The sequence below is a fragment of the Lacerta agilis genome, chromosome 8, assembly GCF_009819535.1.
Source record: "Lacerta agilis isolate rLacAgi1 chromosome 8, rLacAgi1.pri, whole genome shotgun sequence".
Classification (NCBI taxonomy): domain Eukaryota; kingdom Metazoa; phylum Chordata; class Lepidosauria; order Squamata; family Lacertidae; genus Lacerta; species Lacerta agilis.
In genome coordinates, this window is record NC_046319.1 from 78,050,232 (window position 1) to 78,076,499 (window position 26,268).

General features: G+C 50.8%; 1 protein-coding gene across 6 annotated transcripts in view; it reads right to left on the reverse strand.

Annotated features, from left to right (window-relative positions):
* Positions 1 to 26,268, reverse strand: part of ACTN4 (actinin alpha 4) — a 118,339-nt gene that overhangs the window by 22,049 nt on the left and 70,022 nt on the right. For 3 of the 6 annotated variants that reach the window (XM_033158468.1, XM_033158464.1, XM_033158466.1), the window contains exons 4-11: positions 23,691 to 23,777; positions 21,607 to 21,694; positions 19,211 to 19,289; positions 16,721 to 16,802; positions 13,753 to 13,838; positions 5,056 to 5,148; positions 4,021 to 4,251; positions 2,397 to 2,544 (exon numbers count right to left, since the gene is read on the reverse strand). In XM_033158468.1, coding sequence (XP_033014359.1) covers positions 2,397 to 2,544; positions 4,021 to 4,251; positions 5,056 to 5,148; positions 13,753 to 13,838; positions 16,721 to 16,802; positions 19,211 to 19,289; positions 21,607 to 21,694; positions 23,691 to 23,777 — 894 coding nt within the window. Of the gene's footprint in view, positions 1 to 2,396; positions 2,545 to 4,020; positions 4,252 to 5,055; positions 5,149 to 13,752; positions 13,839 to 15,003; positions 15,090 to 16,720; positions 16,803 to 19,210; positions 19,290 to 21,606; positions 21,695 to 23,690; positions 23,778 to 26,268 lie in introns of all 6 variants that reach the window. The other 3 variants (XM_033158469.1, XM_033158465.1, XM_033158467.1) reach the window with 1 other exon arrangement.

The window sequence follows — 26,268 nt, forward strand, 5'->3', positions numbered from 1 at the left end:
ACTCCCTGGAAAAGACCCTGATGTTGGGAAAGATGGAGGGCACAAGGAGAAGGGGGCGACAGAGGATGAGGTGGTTGGACAGTGTTCTCAAAGCTACTAACATGAGTTTGGCCAAACTGCGAGAGGCAGTGAAGGATAGGCGTGCCTGGCGTGCTCTGGTCCATGGGGTCACGAAGAGTCGGACACGACTGAACGACTGAACAACAACAACAATGGGTTTGATATGGCCAGCCATGCCTTTGCAAGTTATCAAGCAGAGAGGCAGGATGAGGGGCAAGGGGTAGACATTGGCCAAGTCCCCAAACAAGAATTAAGATTCTCAGGAAGACCAACAGTCATGTGGTTCCCCGCCTGCCATTATGTCACAGAATCGCAGGACTGCAGAGCTGGAAGGGACCCTGGAAGTACAGGGAACCTTGGGAGGAAGCGACCAGGTCCTCTTAGGTCTCATCATACACAGGCAAGAAGGGAAAGCTGAGTGTAGTCAGAAAACATACCCTGGACTTTAAGGAGGTCGGTTTCAAAAAGCCCAAAGGAACTACTGTACTGGGTGAAAGTCCTAAGGTCAGAAATGCTCCGAGAGGAGTCCAAGATGGATGGGAGCTTCTTGCTGCCCTCCAGACTTCCCATGGAGGACGCACATGAAGAAGGGCCTCAGATGATGATGGCAGGGTCCGGGTTGGTTTGTACGGGTCCTAAGCAGTTTAAGGCTTTATAGTTCCAAAACCTGCATTTTGAACTGAGCCTGGAAACTAATTGGTAGCCTGTGAAGTCAGGCCAGGATTGGTATCATGTGCCCAGACCATCTTGCACCAGTGAGCTAGTGCTCTCTCTCTATATATATATATATCTCTCTCTCTATATATATATCTATCTCAGCATATGCATACCCCAATGCTCTAAGAGCAGCTATTTAACAGCAGCTACTCCCCCTGAATTCCCTCCAGGCATGAAAAATAAAATAGGACATGTCACGTTGGATCTGAGTCAACGTTGGCCTAACCCAGCGCTCTGTCTCCTGCAGCAGTTAGCCAAGCGTTCCCTGGGGAATCTCATGAGGAGGACGAGGCGGAGGAAGAGTCTCCATCTCCCTCCACTCGTTTCCCCTTTTTTCTAATAAAAGCTGTCCTTGCAGGCGGCTGCCACCCCTGTGGCAATGAGTTCTTTGGGCTTCACAGGCACCAGGTTAGAAGAAGACGCTCTCTGCCCGGTATCTGAGCTGCTAGTGCATTTCATGTTCAGACTATGCAACAAGGTCATGCGTGGAGAAGGGCGCAGTCACTCCCGGGAAGTCCCTCAAGCTATTTTGCAACCCTGGGAGCTAGGTGCAAATGTGATCCCATTCAGCAGCTTGGGTTAAGGGGGTGGGGGTGGGTACATACGCAGTGGGAGAGCCCAGACACCCAGGCTGTGTTGCCAAGTGGCTGGCACTCAGAAAACACCACCAGGCTAGGGGGGACTAAATGTTCTGGCTCTGGATAAGGCAAGTTTCATTGGTTCATTGGCCTCCCCCCCCCCCCAACCAAGGAAAAACCAGAAGGCCACTAAACCCCCTTTTCTTCTTTCAATTATTTCCGTCGCTCCCAAAACCTATGGAAAAGCAGAAACAGATCGCTTCTGCGCAGCTGTAAACGCCCGTGCCCCCCCGGCTCCACACACTTGCGCAAGCTAAACTATGTTTCCACCCCCCAACCCCGACCCCCCGGCAATGTTCTTTTCCCCAACCCTATGAGAACAACATTCCACCCAGCACATTCCTTCCAGAAGGGGGGGATTATGGCATTTTTCTACGGGGCGAGACCCGCAGCTGCCATGTTGGAAGGTCCGGCCCTCGCGCCTCGACATCTGGCCAGACTGGAAGAGGCCGGAGGCTAGGCGTTTAATAACAAGGCAGCGGTGCCCCCCCCCCCCAGGGAAGCCGACCTCTCTCCTGGAAGAGGGGAGGCGTGTCTGGGCTACCTCCAAAAACACACGGCCACCAGCACCGTCACGGGGGGACTTGGGTAGAACGTAGCAGAAGGGAGCATCGTGGGACTCCACTGGTTCACTCCATGCCTTTGACCTGCAGGATTTGAACTTCATGCAGTATCTGTCCTGTGTGTGTGTGTGTTTTTTTTTAAAGAGTCATTCCCTTTGGAACTCCCTGCCTATTGACATTAGGCGGGCCCCATTGCTGTACCTGGACAGCAGCAGCGGGAAAGGCTGGCTGTCGCTAGTCGCAGATGTTGTAAAAGGCAGCTGGGGTGTGTCATCTGTGTGTCCTACGTGCATGGGAAAAGCTGTGTTTTGCATGCAGAGAAGGCCTCGGGTTCAAGTTCTGCCATCTCTGGGTAGGGCTGGGAGAGAGAACCCTGCCAGTCAGTGTAGAAGAGAGCGCCCTGCATCCTTAAGCTCACCTTCAGTCCAGCTTTCATGGATCGACGCCTTCTGCCTGAACTTCTCGGCCAAGTGGTCCAGCCTCTCCATCCTCCGGATCTCGTTCAGCAGCCACTCCTCGTAGCCTTTCTCGGCCTGCTCCAAGTGCTGCCAGCCATTATTAATGTCCTGGGGAGGTGTGTTTTTTTTGGGGGGGGGGGAGAGGGAAACGTTCAGCATCGTAACACGGTTGTCTCAACTCAGGCTACCTGCCCCCCCCCCAAGGTGGCTGTGGACACATCTAAGAACTTAAGAACATAGGAAGAATCGTCTGGATCAGGCCAATGGCCCACCTAGTTCAGCATCCTCTTCTCAACAGTGGACAACCAGATGCCTGTGGGAGACCACTCCCCTCCTGTGGCTCCCAGCAACCAATCTCGAGAAGCATCGCTGCTTCCAAGTGTGGATGCAGAGCACAGCCGTCATGGCTGGTACCTGCCGACAGCCCTCTCCTCCATGAATTTGTGTAATCCTCTTTTAAATCCATCCAACTGGTGGTCATCACTGCCTCCTTTAAATATGCACAGCACAAAGAATTATTTTCTGTTATCTGTTCTGAAGCACCTACTTTTTTAAAAAAAGATGACATTGCAGAACTTACGTTCCATAATGTGTTTCTTTTATATATACAGCCGTGCCTTGGTTCTCAAACGCCTTGGGACTCGAACGTTTTGGCTCCCGAACGCCACAAACCCGGAAGTGAGCGTTCCGGGTTTGCGAACTTTATTTGGAACCCAAACGTCCGACGGGGCTTCCGATTGGCTGCAGGGAGCTCCTGCAGCCAATCAGAGGCTGTGCCCTGGTTTTCGAATGTTTTCGGAAGCCCAACGGACTTCCGGAACGGATTCCGTTCGAAAACCAAGGTACGACTGTATATATAAACCACCCTAAGCAAACAAGAAGTGAAACACAGCAACACAAAAACACCAGTTCCGCTTAATAGCTTCTAATAGCATTTCTGAAATTGTTCTAATTGCCTTGCTTGCACGCCGATTGGGAAGGCAGGTGAGTTGGGGAAGAGATGGAGGCTGAGCATAACAAATCCTCCTAGGACTTCTGCCTGTCTTATCTGGGGGTCCACTGGGCCCTCGCTTAATCTTGCAGGCACACACGCTCGTAAACACAGAGAAAGGGGCTGTAGGTAGCTACTGGACGACCACCCCCTGCTCCCGACAACCTGGTGCCTTCCCGCTGCTTTGGACTCCAAGCCGGCTGGGCCCGATGGAGCCTGAAAGAGCTGGAGGGCGGCAGGTTAGGGAAAAAGGCTGCTCTGGAAGAGGAACATGGCTGAACATGCCATTGAGTTCTTGTTGATTCAGTACTACATCGTCACAGCAACCTTAACGACTTGGAAGATAGGTCAGCGTCCGCATATTGCAGATTAAAGGGAAGAAAGGATGGGGGAAACACCTGGTTTGATTCTGGCTCTCTGGTGGCATTTGCAGCCAAAGTGAGATTTGACATTCGCTCCAGCCCAATTGCTCTGTTGGTCCAAAGCTGAACCAATTCTGATTCTGGAGGCGCTGGGCACCCACCAACACCACCTGGAGCTCCGATCCGCGACTCTATCGGTCCCCTTCCGCTTTTTTAAGCAGGCACACTCACCGAGACCATCTTCCCCTCGGAGGGCATGAAGGCCGGCCGGTTGCTTAGCCGCAGCTTGGTCTGCAAGGTGTTGAAGTTGATCTCCAGCTGGCACTTCTCCTGCACCTTGGGGGGCTTGTGAACCCGCCGGTAGTCGCGGAAATCCTCCAGCTTCTGCTGCATCTCCTGGATGGTCTTCTGCGGGACGCGGTTCTCCAGCCAGGGGATGGTGCGCTGAATCCACTCCAGCAGCTGAGGATCGGATTGGCGGGGTGGAGGAGAGAGACGGGGTCAACGACAGCGAGGACAACAGCCCCAGGGATATAGTGGCTCTTCTTCCCCACCGCCCTTCTCAAAAGCCCAGGCACCACCTGCTACAGGGCCAGTTCCGGCACTCTGCTCGGCCAGTTACGGCAACCAGAATTCCATCTACGGTGGCCAGAGTGGGACAAGACTGCTCCACGGAACAGCTCTCACATAAGAACCTTAAGGACAGCTGAGTGGCAAATTGCAGTCCAGCATCCTGTTCTTGCAGTGACCAGCCATATGCTTGCAGGAAACCCAGAAGCAGGGCCAGAAGAAGAGGAGGAGTTTGGATTTGATATCCCGCTTTATCACTACCCGAAGGAGTCTCAAAGCGGCTAACATTCTCCTTCCCCTTCCTCCCCCACAACAAACACTCTGTGAGGTGAGTGGGGCTGAGAGACTTCAAAGAAGTGTGACTAGCGCAAGGTCACCCAGCAGCTGCATGGAGAGGAGTGGAGACGCGAACCCGGTTCACCAGATTACAAGTCTACCGCCTTTAACCACTACACCACACTGGACAGAGCATGACCGGTCTCTCCAGCCAGTGGCTTCCAGCAACTGGTGTTCGGAAGCATGGCTGCCTCTGATCCTGGAGGCAGAGCACAGCCATCACAGCTAGCAGCCGTCGACAGCCTTATCCCTGCCCCCATCCGGATGCCACAATCTTTAGGGAGGTCTGGCAGCCTCGGTGCTCGCCCCATGGGACCCCCACGGCCACACGCACAGGGAAGGGGGCCTGCCCGCACTCACGTCGGAAGCCAGCTTCTCGTAGTCTTCCATCAGGTGCTCATTCTCCTGGTTCACGGCCAACACTTTGCAAATCCGGTTTGCAGCCGTCTCAGCCTGCAGGGGGTTTTTTTTGGGGGGGGGGAGAGGAGGGAAAACCAACAGGGAGGAAATGGTGGTACGAGAAACGAGCAGGCAAATAAACACATGAAAACAACAACGGCAACAGAACGGCCTGGAGTCGAGGCACAGCGTGGAAAGGAGGTGGCGAGACAGAACAGCCCTGCAGAGCCCACCAGGTGCAGCCGCAGGCAGGCAGAGCATGGTTTCGAAGAAAAGCCGGGGGGGGGGGGGGGTCGATAGATTCTTGTGGCGTACCCAAGCATTGCCTGCGCAGGTCTTTCCCCCAGTCATAACCCACCCTTCCGTAACCCCCAGGATAACAACTTATTTATGGACAAGGCAGCTAACACTCTAGCCCTGCAGTTACTGGTGCAAGTTACAAGTTAGGCCTGAGGTTCGCAGATCTGTCATAGACTTCTGTGCTGTTGAGTACGGCTGAAGTTCCTATGGAAAGGGGTGACCTAGCCAACCTCCCTCAGAGCTAAGCACAAGTTGGCTCTTCCGTTGCGTTCCATATTCTGCAAATGATGGTAGCCCAGTTTGGATGCACGCATCTCAGCGTGCCAAGCCAAGGCAAGACTGTCTCCTTCCCTTCTCCGTTCACTGTGCGTAGCAATGACAGCACACCCTCAGCTAAGTAGCCACGGTTTCCCATTAAGTCTGAGCCGGAAAAAATAATAAAAAATAATGATTGGAATACGGAGGGGATGGTTTGAACTTGGTTCCAATCCGGGTAACCATGGTTTCCTGGTTCAGGATGAATGGGGAAACCATGGTTAAATTAACCCGGGAAGCACCAAATTGCAGTGGAGGGAGGGAGGGAGGGAAGGAGAGGAGAAAGGACGGAGCACATGGGTGCAAGGGACACACGTACCTCGGCTTAATAAGCCAAGAGAGGTACGTCTGAACCAGATCGCCATGTTCTTATCTAGGATTTGGCATCTACGGAAGAGGTTTAGATCTACTGCTTGTCTTTACTGCAGTACAGGTTTCAGTAAAGTTATGTCTATCACGTTTAGTCGTGGTTTTCCTGTCTTTCATTTCTTTACGATGTGCTCTACAGATTTTCAGCGGCTTGTTTTTTTGGGGGGGAGCTCTTATCTCCCCGAACACCATCAACATTTCGTTTCAATCAATACTGGGCCCTTATCAGTACTATTTCATGTTTTCTAACTGGCCTTTCTGATAAAAGAGAGCGCTCAGACCAGCTTTCATCAACCCAAAAAAACCGCAACCAGGTTAAAAAACAACAACAGAGAGAAGTGACAGTTACAGAAATATTTTTCTTTAAAGGAAAAAAAAAGCATAATAGCAGTGGCAAAATATTTTTAGAAAATCAGTCACACACACACACACACACACACACAAAGCTTCTGGAACAAGCAGGGGTGGCCCTATCTTATTAGAAAGGGGGGGGGGAGGTAACACAGAAGCCATGGGAATGGGGGGGAAAGTCAAGAGATCGAGTACCTTGCAAGGAGCAGAGAGAGTCCAAGGGGAGGAGATGGAAGCCAGACATCAACAGAAAGGGTGGAGAGGGTCTACAGAAGGACGGGCAGAGGGAGAGAGCCATGGAAGAAATGAGTTGCCAACAGAATAGGATATTCAGAGGAAAATAAAAATATATATATATATTTGCTCTACTAGGAGAAAGAGAAAGAAAGAAAGAAAGAAAGAGGATAAGCTGCACATTCGATGGCAAGTGTGGGGAACCTTTGGCCCTCCGGATATTGCTTAACTACAATTCCACTGCAATGTATTCTATTTTTAAATGGAAGTTTGAACCAAAATGGCAATAGGTCCGTGAGATCCGTCAAAGGAAGTGGCAGAAGGTGAAACACTCTGTATAGGGGAGAATTCTCTTATTTAACCACACAACAGTTAAGAGGTGGTGCTACCCACTGGTGCTGTTGTAAAGGCACTTTTCTAGGTGGTTTTGAGATGCAGTGTGTGTGTGGGGGGGAACAGCACAAGTAGTAGTAGTAGTAGTAGTAGTAGTAGTAGTAATAATAATAATAATAATAATAATAATAATAATAATAATAATAATTTTATTGTTTATACCCCAGCCACTCTGGGCAGCTTCCAGCAAAATATTAAAAAATAATAAAATGTCAGACATTAAAAACTTCCCTGAACAGGGCTGCCTTCAGGTGTCTTCTAAAAGTTGTGCAATTCTTTATCTCCCTCACATCGGATGGGAGGGCGTTCCACAGGGAGGGCGCCACTGCCGAGAAGGCCCTCTGCCTGGTTCCCTGTAACTTTACTCTGGTTCCCTGTAAATTTAATGCATCCAGGGTCTGTAATATTGTACAGAAGCCTTGCCGAGCTCCAGCTGTTTTGGACCACACTGCCGCCACCAGCCTCAGCCTGCATGACAAATGATCGCAGGTGACGGGGAATTGGGGGGGAGGGAATGTTGTCTCTTAGGAATCAAGGGCTGGAGGTCACCACTTCCCTGTGCAGCTTTGCCAGTGTATTACAAGCAAGGCGCAAACTTCAGGCTTGGAAGAAGATTCACTTGGCCTTTTCACCAGAGCCCTGATGCTGACCAGCTGGAGACAAGATTAAAAAACGGGGGCACAGAGACCGTTTCGTACCGATGGAACCAGATGCCGGCACAACCTGTGGCACAATGGCGCCAGAGTGGAGAGACTTGGGAGACGAGGGTTCAACCCCCCACTCGGCCATCAGGCTCACTGGGTGAAAAGTGGGCCAGTCACTGTCTAAGCTACCTCGCAGGGTTGTTGTGAGATCGGAGAGGGGGAAAGGTGGGGTACAAACGCAACAAATAAGTAAATAAGCACAATTTTAAAAATGTGAGTTACTACACATCAGGAATTCTAGCAGTCTAATTCAGTTGGGGGAGGGTGGAGATGCAATGCTTTTTTCCCCTTTTGCTATTGGGAGTCAGAAACTTTTGCTGATTGGTGATCTGCGGCAGATCGTCTGGCAATCCTGTCCTACCTTGTCCCCCAACCCCCACTGCAAACCGGCGTTCCCCAAAGGTGGTGCCGACGGGAGATGTTAAGATAAGGTTACTTTATTGTCATTGTACAAGTACAAGTACAAGGTTGTACAGGTGCAACGAAATTGGATGCCAACCCATAAAAACAAAACAAAAAACAGCACAAAAAAACAAAAAAGAAAACACATTGTCAGCCACACATGCACATACGTACACACCCATCACAACTCTCCAAGGTCATATTATCTGGTTACAGCATTTAAGATGGTTATAGCTCTGGGGTAGAAACTATACTTCGATCTATTTGTTCTTGATCTAATTGTTCTGTATCTCTTGCCCGAAGGCAGTGGCGCAAAAAGACTGTATCCCGGATGAGATGGATCCTGTAAAATATCGTTTGCTTTTTTAAGGCAACGGGAACTGTATAGCTCTTCCAAAAATGCTGGGTCGGGGCGGTGAAAAGGCTGCACAGAAGTGATTTGAGGAGGCTTCTGCAGCAGGGTTGACAGCCATCTGTCAGGATTGCTTTGATGGCGTTTCCTGCTTGGCAGGGGGTTGGACTGGATGGCCCTTGTGGTCTCTTCCAACTCTATGATTCTATGACCCCACAGTCTGATTTAGGAAAGTGCAGGAGGTTGTTCGTTGGTTTGTTTAAAAATATATATATATATATATGGGGCCCAGCGGCTCAGCCTGGGCTCCTCGGTCCACTAATTCAGCATGCGCCCAGACAGGCTTCCCAAACTTTGAGTCCGTGGAAACACACACACACACACACACACACACACACACACACACACACACAGGCATGCCGAAGAGAAAGCAGTTACAAGGCGGATAATCAATCCCAGCTGATGGAGAACATGCCAGCTGAGCTCCAAAGCCTGGGATCAGACACAAAGGACAATCATAAAAAAAAGAGATTGGCAAGGCTATAAATTCACACAGTCCAACTCCCCGCAAACACACATCCCAAGGGGGAGGGCCCACTTGCAAACGCAGCACCACGGGTGCAATCAAGTCCAGGCTTTTATAGGGGAGGGAAGAGAATGACCCCCTCCTCTCCGGCTGGAATACGCAGGACGGTTTGCCGGCCAGCGAAAGGGGGCTCCGCTCCCTGCCTATAAAGGATTTACACGTTCGGAGCCAATAAATTAACGCCAGCCTTTAATGGAAAACACTTGGCTGAAGCTCGGTGGCAGATCTAACATGCTTGAGGTTTGGGGGGGGGGGAGAAGCCAGCTACAGAAAAACCCACACATAAGACAAGAATGCCTTTTTAAAAGCATCCATCGGGGGTGTCTGGGTGAGGTCATTTCTCTCCCCGTGTTAGGCATGGCTCTTTTGCCTTCCATGCTGAGCGAAGCTTCCAGGTCTCGCTGGCAGCCAGATGCAGGCAGGGAAAACTTCTCCTTCTTTTTTTAACCGTAGAGACGTTTCCTGCAAGCTAGCTCCCTCGTGCAACCTGAGAGTCTGTCCAGAGCCGCCGGTAAAGCCCGATTACTTTTTTTTGCCGGCCGGTCGTTGGAAATGGCCAGAAGGATCCAGCCGTTTTCAGGCGTCTCCCCACCCACCAAAGACGCTCATCTGACAACATCCACGGATTTCTAGCGTTCCGGCTCTGTGGGTTTTTATTCCTCTGCCCTTTCTTTTAAATAGATTTGCCGCGGCAACATTTCCTTTTCTCTGTTTCAAAGTGATTTGCGATTTTAATATTGTGTTACTGGTTGCATCCTTTTTTGAGGATTAAAAAAAAAAAATCCCAGGGAGCTACCCAGAGAACATTAGCGATAGGGCAGCCTACAAACTGCATTAATAACAAATACAAAAGGATGTTTGCTGGGGTCTGCAGCCATCAGAGACCGCCAGACTCCTCTGAGTGCAGGCTTGAGCTTTCCTTCCTTCCAGCCTTACAAACCAGGGGCTTTGCTGGCCTGTCACTGATTTGGGGGAAATGGATTACCGTATTTTTCCGTGTATAAGACTAGGGTTTTTTTTTTTTTTTACCAAAAAATTAGGTTTAAAATTGGGGCTCCTATTATACACGGGAAGTGCTGAGGGGTGTTTTCTTAATTTGGAGTCCCTAAGGCTTGCTGATCAGAAGGTCGGCGGTTCGAATCCCCACGACAGGGTGAGCTCCCGTTGCCCACCTAGCAGTTTGAAAGCACGTCAAAGTGCAAGTAGATAAATAGGTACCGCTCTGGCGGGAAGGTAAACGGCGTTTCCGTGCGCTGCTCTGGTTTGCCAGAAGCGGCTTAGTCATGCTGGCCACATGACCTGGAAGCTGTACGCCGGCTCCCTCGGCCAGTAAAGCCAGATGAGCGCCACAACCCCAGAATCGTCCGCGATTGGACCTAATGGTCAGGGGTCCCTTTACCTTTACCTTTAAATTATACATGGAAAAATACGGTAATTACAGGATTGGGTTAGTTTGCCAATTCCACACACTGATGGGGAAATTCACTTACTGTGGGTGAATTAGCCCTAAATGCCTTCAAATCAGTCAGGCAATCATGTTCGTTGAAGTCTGAACTTTCCTCCCCCCCCCCCCAATTTGTTTCAACGAATGTGGGGAGAAAGTAGAAAGCATCTGTGGTTTGTGAGAACAAGGCCGCAGGGGGTCTTCGGGTTATTCCAGGTGAACTATTATGGACTATGAGGGCAGGATCCTGACTGAGGCACTGAAAGGAAGTTTCATGGATGAAGGTCACAACACGATATTTGCCCGTTCGGATCTGCGGTCAATTGTGACACTCAGAAGATGGGAGCAGGATATTTCACCCCTTGGGAATTTTGCTTTTATGAAAGCTCTGAGTAGGACACCTTTTAGAGGGCAGGGTGAAGCAAAAGCAAGAACGATGGCTTTTAAAGAGGGGGGGGGGACAAGGAGCAGAGTAATATAGTGGCTAGAGCAGGGGTGTGGGAGCTCCAACTCCCATCAGCCCCAGACAGTCCATCCGTTGGTTAGGGGTGATAGGGGTTGTTGTCTAGCACCACAGATTCCCCAGGCCTGGGTTAGAGTACTGGACTTAGACCAGGGAGACCCAGGTTTATGTCCCTGCTAAGCTATGACGCAGGTGGCGCTGTGGGTTAAACCACAGAGCCTAGGGCGTGCCGATCAGAAGGTCGGCGGTTCGAATCCCCGTGGTGGGGTGAGCTCCCGTTGCTCGGTCCCTGCTCCTGCCAACCTAGCAGTTCGAAAGCACGTCAAAGTGCAAGTAGATCAATAGGTACCGCTCCGGCAGGAAGGTAAACGGCGTTTCCGTGCGCTGCTCTGGTTCGCCAGAAGCGGCTTAGTCAGGCTGGTCACATGACCCAGAAGCTGTACGCCGGCTCCCTCGGCCAGTAAAGTGAGATGAGCGCCACAACCCCAGAGTCAGACACGACTGGACCTAACGGTCACGGGTACCTTTACCTTCACCTTTAAGCTTTGAAAATAACTGGCAGCCGCCACCTCTTAACCTGGCCTACATCTTAGGGTTGCCGAGAGGATTTATTTATTTATTTTTTAAAGGGAGGGAGCCACCGCCGAAGACCGGGAATGCTTTCAGGAAATTAAACATTGGCAGCCTGACACACGAGCCAGAGGTGATGCAGCTTGCAGAAATGCAAGAAGGCATTTGATACGGAAGAACGGAGGTTAACCTTCCCATCAAACTACTCTGTTGGTCTCTAAGGTGCTATATTATAATTTTTAAATTCTTTTGGAAGGATTCTTTTAAAGGCTTTCTTAGATCTTTTAACCTTTTTGAAGACTTGATTCTCTTAAAGGAGTTTTTAGGTTTTTAAGAAGAGTCTTTTTAACTATCTTTTTTTTTTAAAAAAAGAATTATTTTAATTTATTCTTCCCAGAAGCAAAACGTCAACTGAGAAGCCCAGGAATCTGGCCAGGGAGACAGGAATGAAGGAAGCTAAAAGCCAGAAGCGTAGGTGGGGAGGGCAGGGAGAACTTGTCGATGGTGGTGCCTAAGGCGAGGAGTTCTGCGTAGACTGAGAGGCAGGGAGACCCCTGCAGACACTGGCTTGGAAGACAGATCTGCCATCTTCCCAGCTCTGTGCAATGGTGGCAACAGGCTTGTTTATAATCCAGAGCAGAGGGGAGGGAGGAGAGACGGGATTGGGTTGGGATGCAGAAGAGGGGCACGCACTCACTGCACAAAAGGGGGAAAAGCTAGATCAGAATTCTGCACCCAAAAATTGGAACTTCTTCAACCTGCATCAAATATGCAAAGCAGGCAAGCTGACATTCCTAAGTACCGTATTTTTCCGCATATAAGACTATATCAGTTTAAAATTGGGGGTCGTCTTATACATGGATAGTGCATAATTTCTGTATTTGGAGCCCCCCCAAAATAGGGGTCGTGTTATACACAGGGGCGTGTTATATACGGAAAAAATGTGGTATATTTTTCACCATTTACTCGGCTTCTGTCAGTCAGGAGAAGCGCAGGACTGCAGGCAATGTGGACTTGCAAATCCACCCAGAAGTCAGAGGATGGCAAGGTTTTTTTGTTTTTTTTTTGGCCGGGGATTCCCCAAACAGAGCCAAGCCTTCAGAACAATAAGGACTAGGAGCTTGCTTCTGTTAGGATTTTTTAAAAAGAGCTAAAGCTCTCGGGGTGTTACAGTTCACATTCAGTTCCCCTATCCTGCCCTTTCGTATTAGGATGGAGAAATCAGGAAAAGCACTGAACAACTCTTGAGTATCACTGCAGAGGAATGTCGTTCATTGCTGCAGAACAGCCAGTGACCTTCGGATGTTTTTGACTACAACTCCCATCATCCGTAGCCCCCGCCAGCTGGGGCAGATGGGAGTTGTAGTCCAAAACATCAGGAAAGCATCAGGCTGGGAAAAGTGGGGCACACAACACATTCGGAGGAGCTACCTACCTCGTTGAGAACTCAGCTCAGAGACCGTTCGTTCCCAGATCAGCCCCAGAATATGCGAACTCATGCAAGAACACCTGCGGCTAAACCAGAAACTTTGGAGCAGCCTTTGCCAAACTGCTGCCTGGCACTGGTGGGAATTGTGGCCCAACAGGGCAGCAGGTTGGCAAAGGGTACTGATGACTGAGGGTATCAACCAGGTTTTGCTCCCAGCTACAGAACAAGCCCTGCGCAGGGAGGAGACCTATCGGCCAAGCCTGTACGGCCTTTTTTTTCCCAACCAGAAGGTGATTATTTCAAGGAAGACTTGCCGGCTACGGTCCTGGAGGTCTCTCCAGAAAGCCAATGCCACACCCTGGAAACTCCATGTATACTTCATGTATACAGCTACGAACAGAGCTGCACAGTATTCTGGTAGAGGTGACATTTAAAGCAAATCTAGAAGTTGCTCCTCGCCTGGAGAATTTTTGTGGGGAGCCAGAAGGGTTTCAGTCTCGCAGGGGGATTGATGCATGCCTAGCTTATCGCCTGGATTTTTAAGGGGGGGGGGGATTCAAAGCCAGTCTGCCTTCTGGCCTAGTTGACCCTCCGCAGGCATGCCCTTTCATGCACATATAAACCCCGTGCTCCGGGAAGTGGATGAGGAACATGTTAGGGGCAGCTTAGACTAGCCAGGTACCATTAAAAGCAGCAGCAGCAGCAGCAGCAGCAGCAGAAGACAGCCCCGCCCAGGCAAAGCTCACCTTCTGAGCCCCAGAGAAAGCGTGATAGAAGCAGGAGACGTAGGTCATGATAGCCTTCTCATCGGGCCTGAGCGTGCCTACAATATCTGCGCAGGAGGAAAGAGAGAAAAAAAAAGGGAAGCAGAGTCAAGGGCACAATGCAAGATCCTCCCGGCACCCCCTCTGGCATGCAGCAGAGGAGGGGTGGAGGCAAGCCTCTGCTCCGGACAGGGACCCAAACCTCAGCTGGGACAGGGCTCTGCGGAAATGAATGCTGCCCTTGATTCGGTCAGCCCTGCAAACTCTCCAAGATACCTCTCCAAAGGACTCTCTCTCTGTTCTGCTCCCAAGAGCCCTTAGGACTGCAAGACAACAGGTTCGCTGTGCAATTCTGTGCCTCTTTACTCAAAAGGAAATGCTGGTGTGTTTGACGGGGCTTGCACCCGAGGGAGTGTATTTACGATCAACCAAAGCCTCAGTCGATGCATCGGTGGGGCTGCCCAATTTTAACTGGTTCAGCTTAAGAGTTCATGGGTCCCCTTGTTTATTCTGAGAAGCTATTTCGGTTCCGGCGTGTTACTGTAATAACGAAAGGAAGAGCCGACGGCCGCCTCTCCTACTCGCAAGGCAGCTTCCTTTGATTAAATCACAAGTTCTTGCACTTCCTTCAGCCTCTCAAAAGGGCATCTGAAGTGAGGCTTTGCAAATATATTCCAGAAGTACAACGGACGCTCGGGTTGCGAACGTGACCTGTGTGGTCGCAGCGCCGCGTCTGTGCATGCGCGGGTCGCGATTCGGCGCTTCTGAGCATGTGCGAGCCCCGAAACCCGGAAGTAACCTGTTCCTGTACTACCAGGTTTGGTGCGGTGCGCAACCCAAAAATGCACAACCTGAAGCGGCCGTAACCCGAGGTATGACTGTACAGGAAAACAAATATATCTGAATATAATTTGCACACCCACTGGTAAGAAGGTGGGTGATTAATCCATGAAAATGCTGATTGCCACGGCAGTCCTCCCTGAAACTCAGCAGACCAAGTGGCTTCGACTCCAATTCGTTGGGAGTCTTCCAAATAATATTTGAAAGTAAAGAGATTTCTGGCTCGTGTTGAACCCTGGATGTCAGACTGCCTTAAGCACACCCTGAACTAGCTGAGGTTTGGGTTCCCAACGTTCTGCCAGTAGCTGCCCTCGGCATGAGAAGTCAGGAGAGCAACAGGGCGCTGGAAGGAAGAGCAGCTGTTAACAGGAGAGTCTCAGCCACGTCTGGTACCTTCTGAGCGCCAGAGAAGGCATGGTAGAAGCTGGAGACATAGGTCATAATGGCCTTCTCATCGGGCCGGGCCGTGTTGACAATGTCTGAAAAGCGAACAAGAAGCATTAACGATACCAGGGGGCAAAAATCTCCCCCGTCCCCCGTTCCTTGATGATCTGCCAGTTCTAGCAAAATCTGCCACAGCTCTGATGTCCACCTGTAGGCAAAGATTTAGCCCGGGGAAAGTTAACGCCAAGAAGTCAATGTTACAAGTTACCAAGCGAGCCAGAACTGGAAGTTAAACTTGTCCAACATGGAACTTAAGCCAAGGATCTGAGATTTATATACTGCACTGTCTGCCAGAGCTCAAGGCTGCACACACAACTGATGTGAAGGCCTATTAAAGGTTGCAGAGTTTTTAACGACTTTGCAGTGGCTCCGCTTCCTTGCCCTTTCCTCCAAAGAAGAACTTTAAATGCAGAGATTGTGCCAGGCATGTCTAATAAAACTCTGCGGACACCCACTGGAATCTGAGCGCTCCTGGTTTGTTTCGGGGTGCGGCTCCCTCGCCGTCGGGCTTTTTCCGCCCCCATCCCAGGGCATCAGGGAGAAAGGCCTACATTATATGTCCAAAGTCACTTAGAAAGGAATGCCAAGGAAGCAGAACGAAACAGCAACAACAGGGGTTCGCTCCACTATCTGTCAGTACCGTGAACCGAAGGCCACACCAGCGTCTGATTGGCCAGGAGCAGGCTGATCCTCGGCTCCATCAAATCACAACCAAAGTTCGAGCTTGGAGCAGCTCGGCAGAACTTCTCCCATGGCTCCTTAAGGAGGCCCATGGCTCGCTTCGGAAACCAGGCATGGGATTTGCCATCCAGAGCAGCGGTGGGGGAACTTTGGCCTTCCAGAGTTTGCTAAACTTCAACTCCCATCATGCCTTGCCATTGACCACAGTTACTTGAACTGATGGGAGTCATAGTTCAGCAACATCCGGAGGGCAGAAGGTGTCCCCACCCCCACGATCTAGAACCTCAGCAAGATCGGTCAGGCTGAGTCGTGAGCCAGACTCCCCGCCTCCCTGGACCTGGAAAATCTGTCTGCAGGTAGCAATCGGACACACTGCACAGTAAGGTCCCGAGCAAAGAGACTGTACCACTTTGTGTGGAGTAGACTCGTTCTTTTAATACTCTGTGTAAAAGCAAAACTCTCCACGCACCGACCCTCCACAGTACACCAGGGACGAAGGCAGCTGGATAAAACCTCTCCCCAAGTTTTCGACTTTCAGGAAGTCGCGAAGAAGGGGAATGTTTGGAATGCGGCTTCACCGCTCGAAGCCTGAAGCGGTACAGTCCATTCTGCCTCGGGACTCCGCCGCCTACGCTTTCTGCGCCGGGAGTGCGGCAGATCTGATCGGGCAAGTTACTTTGACCCCAGAGGGATTTGGGCTTTGCGATTCGGGTGTGTGCGGAAGTGCAAGTCAGCCTGACGGAAGGAGCGTCCGTGACTTTGACTAAGGCAGGGCTCAACAGCTCTCTTGGGCTTCCGCAGCCCAGGCTACTAAGGGAACTGCAGGACCGTGTGTGTGTGTGTGTGTGTGTGTGTGTGTACTTCAGCGCCAAGAACCCCTTCCTCTGGGAACTGGTCGCATTGCAGATCCCAGATGCTGTTACGAAATTTGCTTCTTGGAACCGAACACCCGAGCCCACGCTCCCGAGAGCAGCCTCCAGCTTACCTTCTGCATCCAACATCTTGGGAATGTCAAGGTACTTCTCAGCGACCTCAAAAGCGTTGTTCAGATTCGTGACTGGATCATCCTGGGGAGAAAGGGGAGGGGGTCGCCAGAGAGGCACAGTTGTTAGAACTGGTGCCGGCCCAAAGCCGAATCGCAACCCTGCCCTGCCAGCTGAGAAGGAACATCTAAAGGAGAAAAGTGTTTCTCTGCCTCCCCCCCCCCAAGCAGCTTCTGGTGATTTGGTTCAAAACGTTCTGCTTCTCGTGTGGCCACAACGGTCTGGCTTAAATGCACAGCTGTGGGAAGGCTTTTAAGTTTTTCTTGTGTGGGTAAGGGGAAGGACCTTCCTCGATGAGGCTCACTATCGTGGCACCAGCTTCCCACACCGCCGCATGAGCCAGCAGATCCGCACAGACAGTGCATTTAAATATAAAAAAGGTAAAGGGACCCCTGACCATCAGGTCCAGTCGTGTCCGACTCTGGGGTTGCGGCGCTCATCTCGCTCTATAGGCCGAGGGAGCCGGCGTTTGTCCTTAGACAGTTTCCGGGTCATGTGGCCAGCATGACAAAGCTGCTTCTAGCGAACCAGGGCAGCGCACGGAAACGCCGTTTACCTTCCCGCTGGAGCGGTCCCTATTTATCTACTTGCACTTTGACATGCTTTCGAACTGCTAGGTGGGCAGGAGCTGGGACCAAGCAACGGGAGCTCACCCCGTGGCAGGGATTCGAACTGCCGACCTTCTGATCGGCAAGCCCTAGGCTCAGTGGTTTAACCCAATATACCACGTCACAAATGGAAGAGGTGTATCAGGCCTCGGTTCCCATGAGCTAAAGATTCTTTAACAACTTGCAGGAGTTGAATTTTTTTTGCTACATGCACACCATATATTTAGAGCACTATGGTTTGACTTTAAACAGCTGTGGTTTATTATTATTATTATTATTATTATTATTATTATTATTATTATTATTATTATTATTATTATTAATACCCTGCCCATCTGGCTGGGTTTCCCCAGCCACTCTGAGCAACTTCCAACAAAGATTAAAAATACATTAAAACATCAGTCATTAAAACTTCCCTAAACAGGGCTGCCTTCAGATGTCTTCTAAAAGTCAAAACAAAATAAAAAATTCTTTCCAGTAGCACCTTAGAGACCAACTAAGTTTGTTCTTGGTATGAAGAAGTGTGCATGCACACGAAAGCTCATACCAAGAACAAACTTAGTTGGTCTCTAAGGTACTACTGGAAAGAATTTTTTATTTTGTTTTGACTATGGCAGACCAACACGGCTACCCACCTGTAACTGTTCTAAAAGTCAGATAGTTATTTATTTCTTTGACATCTGGGCGGGCGCCACCACCGAGAAGGCCCTCTGCCTGGTTCCCTGCAACTTCACTTCTCGCAGTGAGGGAACCGCCAGAAGGCCCTCGGCGCTGGATCTCTGTGTCCAGGCGGAACGATGGGGGGTGGAGACGCTCCTTCGGGTATAATGGGCCTTTGAGGCCGTTTAGGGCTTTAACAGGTCAGCACCAACACTTTGAATTGTGCTCGGAAACATACCGGGAGCCAATGTAGGTCTTGGAATCCTGGAAGGTGCAGTTCAAGGGTGATGGGAGAATTTAGGAGGCTCCTATTCCCCTCCCAGAGTTACAGCTCCTGCAGTGCTTTATCAATTCCTCTTTACATGAAACTCTTGGAACTGTAGCTGGGGGGCAGGGGTGGGGAGAGGAGATTTCCTAGCAACACTCAGCACCCATCACAAACTACAGTTCCCAGAATTCTTTGGGGGAAGCCAGGACTGCGCAAAAGTCATGGTACAGGGTGCTTTTAAATGGATGGTGCAAATGTGGCCTTTAATTCCACAAAAGACCCCTGCAGCCTAATATGAGTGTTAGGGCATTTCACACACCCTCCCGACTACCACCTTGCCTTTACCTCCTTGGCATTTTAGCTCAGGGGGAAAAAATGCTTTGCCACCTTTAACCCTGGTCACGTTATGGACGAGGAGATCGTAGGACTCGCCCCAGATTGCCCAGGAAGATCCTGGCTGAAGTGGGATTTGAACCCGAGACCTCAGGTGGTGCAATGGCTCAGTGCATCCGGCTGTGAAGCAGGAGGCTGGTGGCTCAAGCCATAGCTGTGAACCTTTCCCTTTTTTTAAGGGAAATTCCCTTATTCCGAATAGGATTCCTCGCAAGAAAAGGGAAAAGTTGACAGATATGGTTCAAGCCCACTCAGGGATAGCTGCGGGGAGAACTCCTGCACTGCAGGGGGTCGGACTAAATGGCCCCCCTGGGTCCCTTCCAATCCTGTGATCTCACTCAACCCAGTGACTCATGATCATTTGTGGACTGGATTCTGGGGGAGATCATGTAGGACACAGCTAATATCACAAAGAGCAATGCTGCTGCTACTAAGACTCATTTTCCAAGAGTCCAAAATGAGGAAGGAAGGAAGGAAGGAAGGAGCTGCTGTCTCCAACATACCTTTCTGAGCTTGTCATACTCAATGAGTTCTGGTCTGTGTCTGTGGATCAAGGCATTAAATGCAAGGCCGTCTTTCCAGCTGTAAAAAGAAGCCCAAGGATACAGTTAGATTGCTTGGCTGTCAAAAGAGGGGAAACTGCGGCTTCAGGGCAGCAATCCTCAAAATTGCGAGGTGCCCCGCCGCCCCCCCTTTCGGACAGGAGGGTGCTTTTCACAAAAAGTTAGCAAAGGAAGCGCAGAACCACACAAACGTCAAGAGAGTCACTAAAAAGTAAGAATGTGAGAGCACTCAGGGTTCGTTCAGTCCAGTGGCCAAGCAGGGTCTGAAGCCCATAGCCTGTTCCTGCCTAATTCCCTTCAAGGTGGGGGTGCCACACAGCCATCGCAACCACAGATAGCCCCCGCAACCTCCTCCAAGGATTTGCCTGTTCCCCTTCTCAAAGGCATCTACAGGTGAAACTCAAAAAATTAGAACAACGTGGAAAAGTCCATTTATGTAAGCAATTGTTTTCATTAGCTACTGGAGTTTAATATATGAGATGGACTCATGACGTGCAAAGCAAGATATGTCAAGCCTTTGCTTGTTATAATTGTGATGATTATGGCGTACAGCTGATGAAAACCCGCAAGTTGAAATTGTTAATTTGGGGTTCTCATCAGCTGTACGCCATAATCATCACAATTATAACAAATAAAGGCTTGACATATCTCGCTTTGCATGTCATGAGTCTATCTCATATATTAGTTTCACCTTTTAAGTTGAATTACTGAAAGAAATGAACCTTTCCACGATATTCTAATTTTTCGAGTTTCACCTGTAAGCCACCACAACATTATGGAGGTTGCATCCCAAGTGACGCCTCCCGCCAGCACATGGACTCCCCCCCCCCCCCGGGTGCTAAATCTGTTCTAAGGATTCCCCCAGCCCTCTGGAGCAGATTTTGGGGACAGCATAGGGCATGCAAGGTAAAGGTAAAGGATCCCTGGACGGTTAACTCCAGTCAAAGGCGACTATGGGGTTGTGGCGCTCATCTTGCTTTCAGGCCGAGGGAGACAGCTTTCTGGGTAATGTGGCCAGCAGGACTAAACCGCTTCTGGCGCAATGGAACACCATGACGGAAACCAGAGTGCGCAGAAATGCCATTTATCTTCCTGCCACAGCCGTACCGGTTTATCAACTTGCGCTGGCGTGCTTTCGAACTGCTAGGTTGGCAGGAGCTAGGACAGAGCAACAGGAGTGCACCCCATCGCGGGGATTTGAACTACCAACCTTCTGATCGGCAAGCCCAAGAGGCTCAGTGGTTTAGACCACAGCGCCACCTGCATCCTTATCGGGCATGCATGGAGTGGGGGAGAGGGTGTCCCCATTTCACAAGCGGAAATCCTTGCACTGACGAGAGGCATTGCTTGGATGCCACCCTTTCGCCAGAGAACTCTCCTGAGTCAGTTCCATGCCCTGGGTGGCAGACTTGCCTTCTCCCCTGCCCAGAATCTACTGCCCATTTATTTCAGTGGGTGATTCACTTTTCACCCAGCACATATCATTCCATCTGCCTCTGCCCACCACTCTCTTCCCCAAGACCCATTATTCCTAAAATGTCCACCTAGCTGCAGCCTCTCGTCCACACAAAATAACCTGCCGGCCTCTTTATGATTCCCAGTGAGCTACTCCGGAGTCCACACATCCCAGGTCTCTGGCTCGAGCAGGAAGCACAAAGGCCTCTGCTATTTGATGGGCTGGTCTGCTGGATTTTTAATGGGGAGCCGTCCTCATGTAGCCATTTCTCGCAGCCTTCGAGATGCAGCAAAGCTTTCTGGCCGGAGAGTGAAAATGCTGCCTCTTTGTTTGGGAAAGGCAAGGCCCGGTGCCTCGCAGAGTGGCTGTGCCTCGACTGCTCAGAATCGTAGAGTTGAAAGGGCCCCCCGGGGTCATCCAGTCCAACCCCCTGAAATACAGGGATAGCAGCTGAAGAATCTCCACTTTTCAAAGGAGTGTTTTCCATTGTTTGGTTGGAATCTCCTGTATCGTACTTGGAATCCATTGGTTCTTAGCTGGGATATCTCAGCTGGTAGAGCACGGGACTCTGAATCACAGGGTCATGGGTTCGAGCCCCGCATTGGGCAAAATATTCCTGCATTGCAGGGGGCTGGACTAGATGCCCCTCGTGGTCCCTCCCAACTCGAAGATTCTTTCACGGTTCGCATCTTACCCTCCAGAGCAGCAGAAAACAAGCTTTGCTCCCCCTTCCATGGGACAACCTTTTAGATGTTGGAAGGTGGCTATCCTATCTCCTCTCAATCTCCTCCTCTCCAGCCTAAACATGCGCAGCTTCCTCAACTGTCCCTCCTAAAGGTTGGTTTCCAGGCCCCCCCCCCCCACAGCACCTCAAGGTTACCTTATGTGGAAGTTCTGTACGTTGACGTTCTTGTAGGGTGCAGTCTTCCTCTGGCACCAGAGCAAGAGGCCTTCCTTGGCCGAAGTCTCTGCAGGACGAAGGGGAGAAAGAAGAGAGAGGAGGTGATGGCTCTGTCCTTGGCAGGATGGGTCCCTGGCATGGGGGGGGGGGGCTGAAGCTAAGACAGCAACAGGAATGGGACGGAGCCAAGACAACATCTCCAAACCTAGGGGTCGAAGGGCACTTGGGCTCTTCCATGGAAAGAAAAGGTGCGCAGAATGCCCCAAGAGATGCATTTCAGGCACTTTGTGCCCATGGGCTCCCCAAAACAGTGGTAACTGTCATAAACAAAATGCAACATTTGCATTTTTACACAGGCATCCTCCCGTTCGTGCACGGTGCTGGGAAGCAACCCAACAATTCCATTCAAACTGGGAAATGGCAGGAGAGAGCTGGGGAGTCCCTGTGGCTCGCAAGGAGACGGTTAGGAAATTCCATTCCACCTTAAGTTGCAGACATGGAATTGTTGTGTGCCGCGCGTCTGTTTACAACCAGCACAGATTGCTGGGAACTTCCGTTTTGTGTATAGCTTTTGCGAGACTCTGTGAGGAGACAAAGGAGAGCGCCATGTTTTCCTCTGTCCTGTTTTATGCTTAATAAATCTGCTTGCACAAGACTCTCTCGTGCCACTTCTGTTGCGCAGTGGGTTCTGCTAATATAGCGTGGCTAGGTCTTCAGATAAGCCTGGGTCGCTGATTTAATGTCGCACCAGAGATCGAGGGTCGATCATCCAGCTGGTTGGCTGGAAGGACGGGATCCAGCTGGGGGCTAGCCAGCTGGCCTCCCGACTCCCTCTGGGTGCCGACAGAGGAGCCCAAAGAGGATGTCTGCAAGGGCAGAGGAAGCCCCAAAGAGACTGGAGGTGCAGCGGGGCTTTGTTTACGCTGCTCAGTCTCCCTGCCTGGCAGCTGGTGCGCAAAGTAGCGCAGCACCAGTCTTTCATGCGCCCTCCAGCCTCCTGCCAGCCCCAGAGCTTCAGTTCTAGTTGTGGATGTTTCTGGATACAGTATTTCTTGTATGGGTTGAAGAGACAGTGGCAGAGAGGGTATTTAAAGGGTGTTTATAGAGGGCGCTCCCCACTTTATACAATGTCACTTATGCGCGTGGGGGCCCAGAACGTAACCCCCGTGTTAAGTGGGGAGCTGCCTGCTGTTGTGATCTGCCCAGGGACAGATACAACTAGGGAAAGGTCTTGGGGGAAATGACCCTTTCCTATAAAGCAGCAGCCTCCCCCAAGCTGGCGCCCTCTGAGTCTTTTGGATGATGGGAGGCACAGTCCAAAACATCCAGAGGGCACCAGCTTGGGGAAGTCTGCAACAAAGCCCTTGCAAAACTAGTACCCTGAAAAGTTACAGGCCCATTTAAGTTTTTGCTAAGAAAAACGCTGCCAGGTGCCCCGAATCCTTAACCCGTGTGAAGGGGGGGTGTGGCTGTTGTGGGTGAGGCATCTGCAGGGGAGAAGAAGTGGCAAGAAGGATAGGAAAGTGAGCTCACCCCCACCCCCAACTAAGGCATGTTTTGTAAAAATAAATAAAATAAAAAAGCCCTTTCGCTTGTGCCTGAGCTGGGAATAAAACAGCTGAGGTGCATAAGATCAGGTGGGTGCGAATTTGCATTTTTAGGTTCTGGGGCTGCACTGGGGTCCAGGTAAAAAGCCATGGGGGGAAGCTTTGGTCTCCCCCCCTCAAAAAAGGTCTCCGGGTGCCTAAAGGCTACTTGGCAGGCATTCCCAAGGCAGGCATTTGCCAAGGAGCCTGAGCCACACGCTCCATGAAGTCAGTGAGGGTTATTGCAACCGACTTGAGCAACTGCACGGTGCATGATTAATTGCCGCTGGTCTAGCGGGAAAGAGGAAGCGGTTGAAGGCATGGGCAGCGTCGTGGATCACCGCAAGTCCGCGGTGCTTTGCTGCACGGGCTTCGCCAGCTTCCTCTCCCATCTATTTAAACGTGCCAGACGTACAGCTGGTGCCAACACGCCGGGAGGAAGGCGCAGAGAGGGCAGGCGGAAACTTGGGCGCTCACCTTCTACGGAGATGTCCTGGATGGCGAATCTGAGGATGATGGTCCAGATCATGCCGAGGGTCATCTTTGCATTGCCGTCAACGATTTCTGGAAGCAGACGGGGAGGGTGTTAAGGGAGGGAGGCCGGTTCTGCTCTGGAACAGCTCACGCTTCGGCCAGAAAGCGGGCAACTTGCACAGCTCAGTTGGTCAGAGCTGATCATGCCAAGGTGGCAGGTTTGACCCCCGACTCTACAATTCTATGATTTGTGCTGAAAGTTCGGACACACGGGTTGGAAGGGACCACGAGGGTCACCCAGTCCAACCCCCTGCGATGCAAGGTTCTTCCTGCCCAGCGCGGGGCTCAAACCCACAACCCTGAGATTAAGAGCCTCTCACTCTATTGGCTGAGCTATCCCTTCTCAGAAGTGCGCATAAATGTAAGGACATAAGTTAGCAGGGGTGTGGAGGAAAGGAAGAAAAAGCATCTAACGTCATACATATGGGCATAGAGATCAGCATTCAGAAGGGCTGTAGCTCAGTGGTGCATCTGCATTGCATTTCCCAGGTCCCAATCTCTTGCAAAGACTGCTGCCTGAATCCCTAGAGAGTCCTCTGATGTTATAGTAGCCCAGCTCCCATCAGCCTCAGGGGTAGGGGTCGGAGCCCAACAACATATAGGGAAGTATAAATGACTATCAGACTTTGAAAAGCTGGCATCACTGGGTCCATTTCATAAAATTTTTTGAATTAAACTAAATAGCATTTATTGGATTTTGAACGAACGCGCAATTAATTGTTACCATTTTGAATTTTATTGTGCAAACTGCTATTCTGAATAATGCTTTTCACAGGGGGGCACTGGGGACGAGTTCGTGGAACCAAGGGGGGCTTTGAAGAGGAAAAGTCTGGGAACCCCTGACATAGACAACACTGATCTGGACGGGCTCATTGTTCAACTCTGACAAAGGCAGCTCCCCAAGTTCCTCCCTGTCCTGCGGATCTTAGTTCAGCGGTACCTCGGTTTTTGAGCATCTTGGAAGTCGAACGTTTCGGCTTTCAAATGCAGAAAACCTGGAAGTAGCTGCTTCAGTTTTCGAACGCTTTTCGGAAGCCAACCGTGCCACGCGGCTTCTGTATTGAGTTTTCTGGACGTAAGTGCTTCCGGAAATGCATGCTTCGGTTTTTGAAAGTTTCGGAAGTCGAACAGTCTTCCGGAAGGGATTACGTTCGAAAACCGAGGTTCCACTGTACTGGTTTGCTTCTCAGAAGCAAGTTTCTAGGCCTTATGGTGCAAAATATACATTTGGTACCACAGGGGCAATGTAGCCTGAGTTCTCCAAAATCAGGTGGTGGGCTGGTTAACGTTTCTGGCGGCTGCAGGCATGACCTCGGTGCTCTGTGTAGGTCCTAAAGGTAAAGGGACCCCTGACCATTAGGTCAAATCGCGGACGACTCTGGGGTTGCGACACTCATCTTGCTTTATTGGCTGAGGGAGCCGCCATACAGCTACCGGGTCATGTGGCCAGCATGACTAAGCTGCTTCTGGCGAACCAGAGCAGCGCACGGAAACGCCGTTTACGTTCCCGCCGGAGCGGTACCTATTTATCTACTTGCACTTTGACATGCTTTCGAACTGCTAGGTTGGCAGGACTGTGTAGGTCCTGGCTGCTCCCAAAGGGGAGAAACAGCAGCATAAATTATGCAAAAGAGCAGAAACTGCAGGATTATGCAAACGGAGAACAACTGTGCAAAATCTGCTCAGTTTGCATGATTTAGGCTAGGTGCACGTTTGCCAGGACACAGAATTGTTTCGCGTCGCGTTGCTGGAGAACAGGCTACAGACTGGCTTTGTACTCTTGAGCCACCCAGGAAGCCTTTCTGGCTGGTCCTCCATTGCGATCTGTGCCTTTTTTTGCCTTCCGCCGGCAGACACAATGAAGGGGGAGACTGGATCTCCCCCCCTCCCCACAGCCACTGAGAAGATTAACAAGAGATGATGCAAGCCAAGTGGCCGGCAGGAGTTGCTTGCGGTCTCCGGGAGAAGCAGAGTGCAGAATTCCCGATCCGGATTCCTTTATTTGCCATCAGGTTGCCCGGAAGCAAGAGCTAATTCCTTTGCTCTCTTAACCAGCACAAATCAAATCATGGCTAAGCTCATAATGGCCTATATATCTGCTTTTGACTGTATTGTGCTTATCTTAACATGCTAAAATTGCGCAAAAGATGAGCAACGTTCTGGATCTCCCTGGCGAGACAGAGCCATCTCCCTCCAGCAGTTGCTGCAGGTGGAAAACCTGCAGCCCAAGCGCAGGATTTTCAAGTGCTCAGAAGCATGAAGGCTCAGAAGTGGAAACAGCAAAGAAGGTGCTGAGCAGAGACGCCCAAGGGTGTTGATCTGGGAAGGGTGTGTGTGTGTGTGCAGGAGCAAAGAGGGCGACGGGCTGGATGAGCCTCCTTTTCTGTAACCGGAGATGCCACGCCCGATGCGCCAAGAGGGCACTTGTCAGAACATGCGCTGGTTTCAAGGACAGCTCCCTTTCCCAGGTTAGGTTCCCGAAGGTAGGGGAGGCGATGCCGGAGCCCTGGGGAAGCTCCGG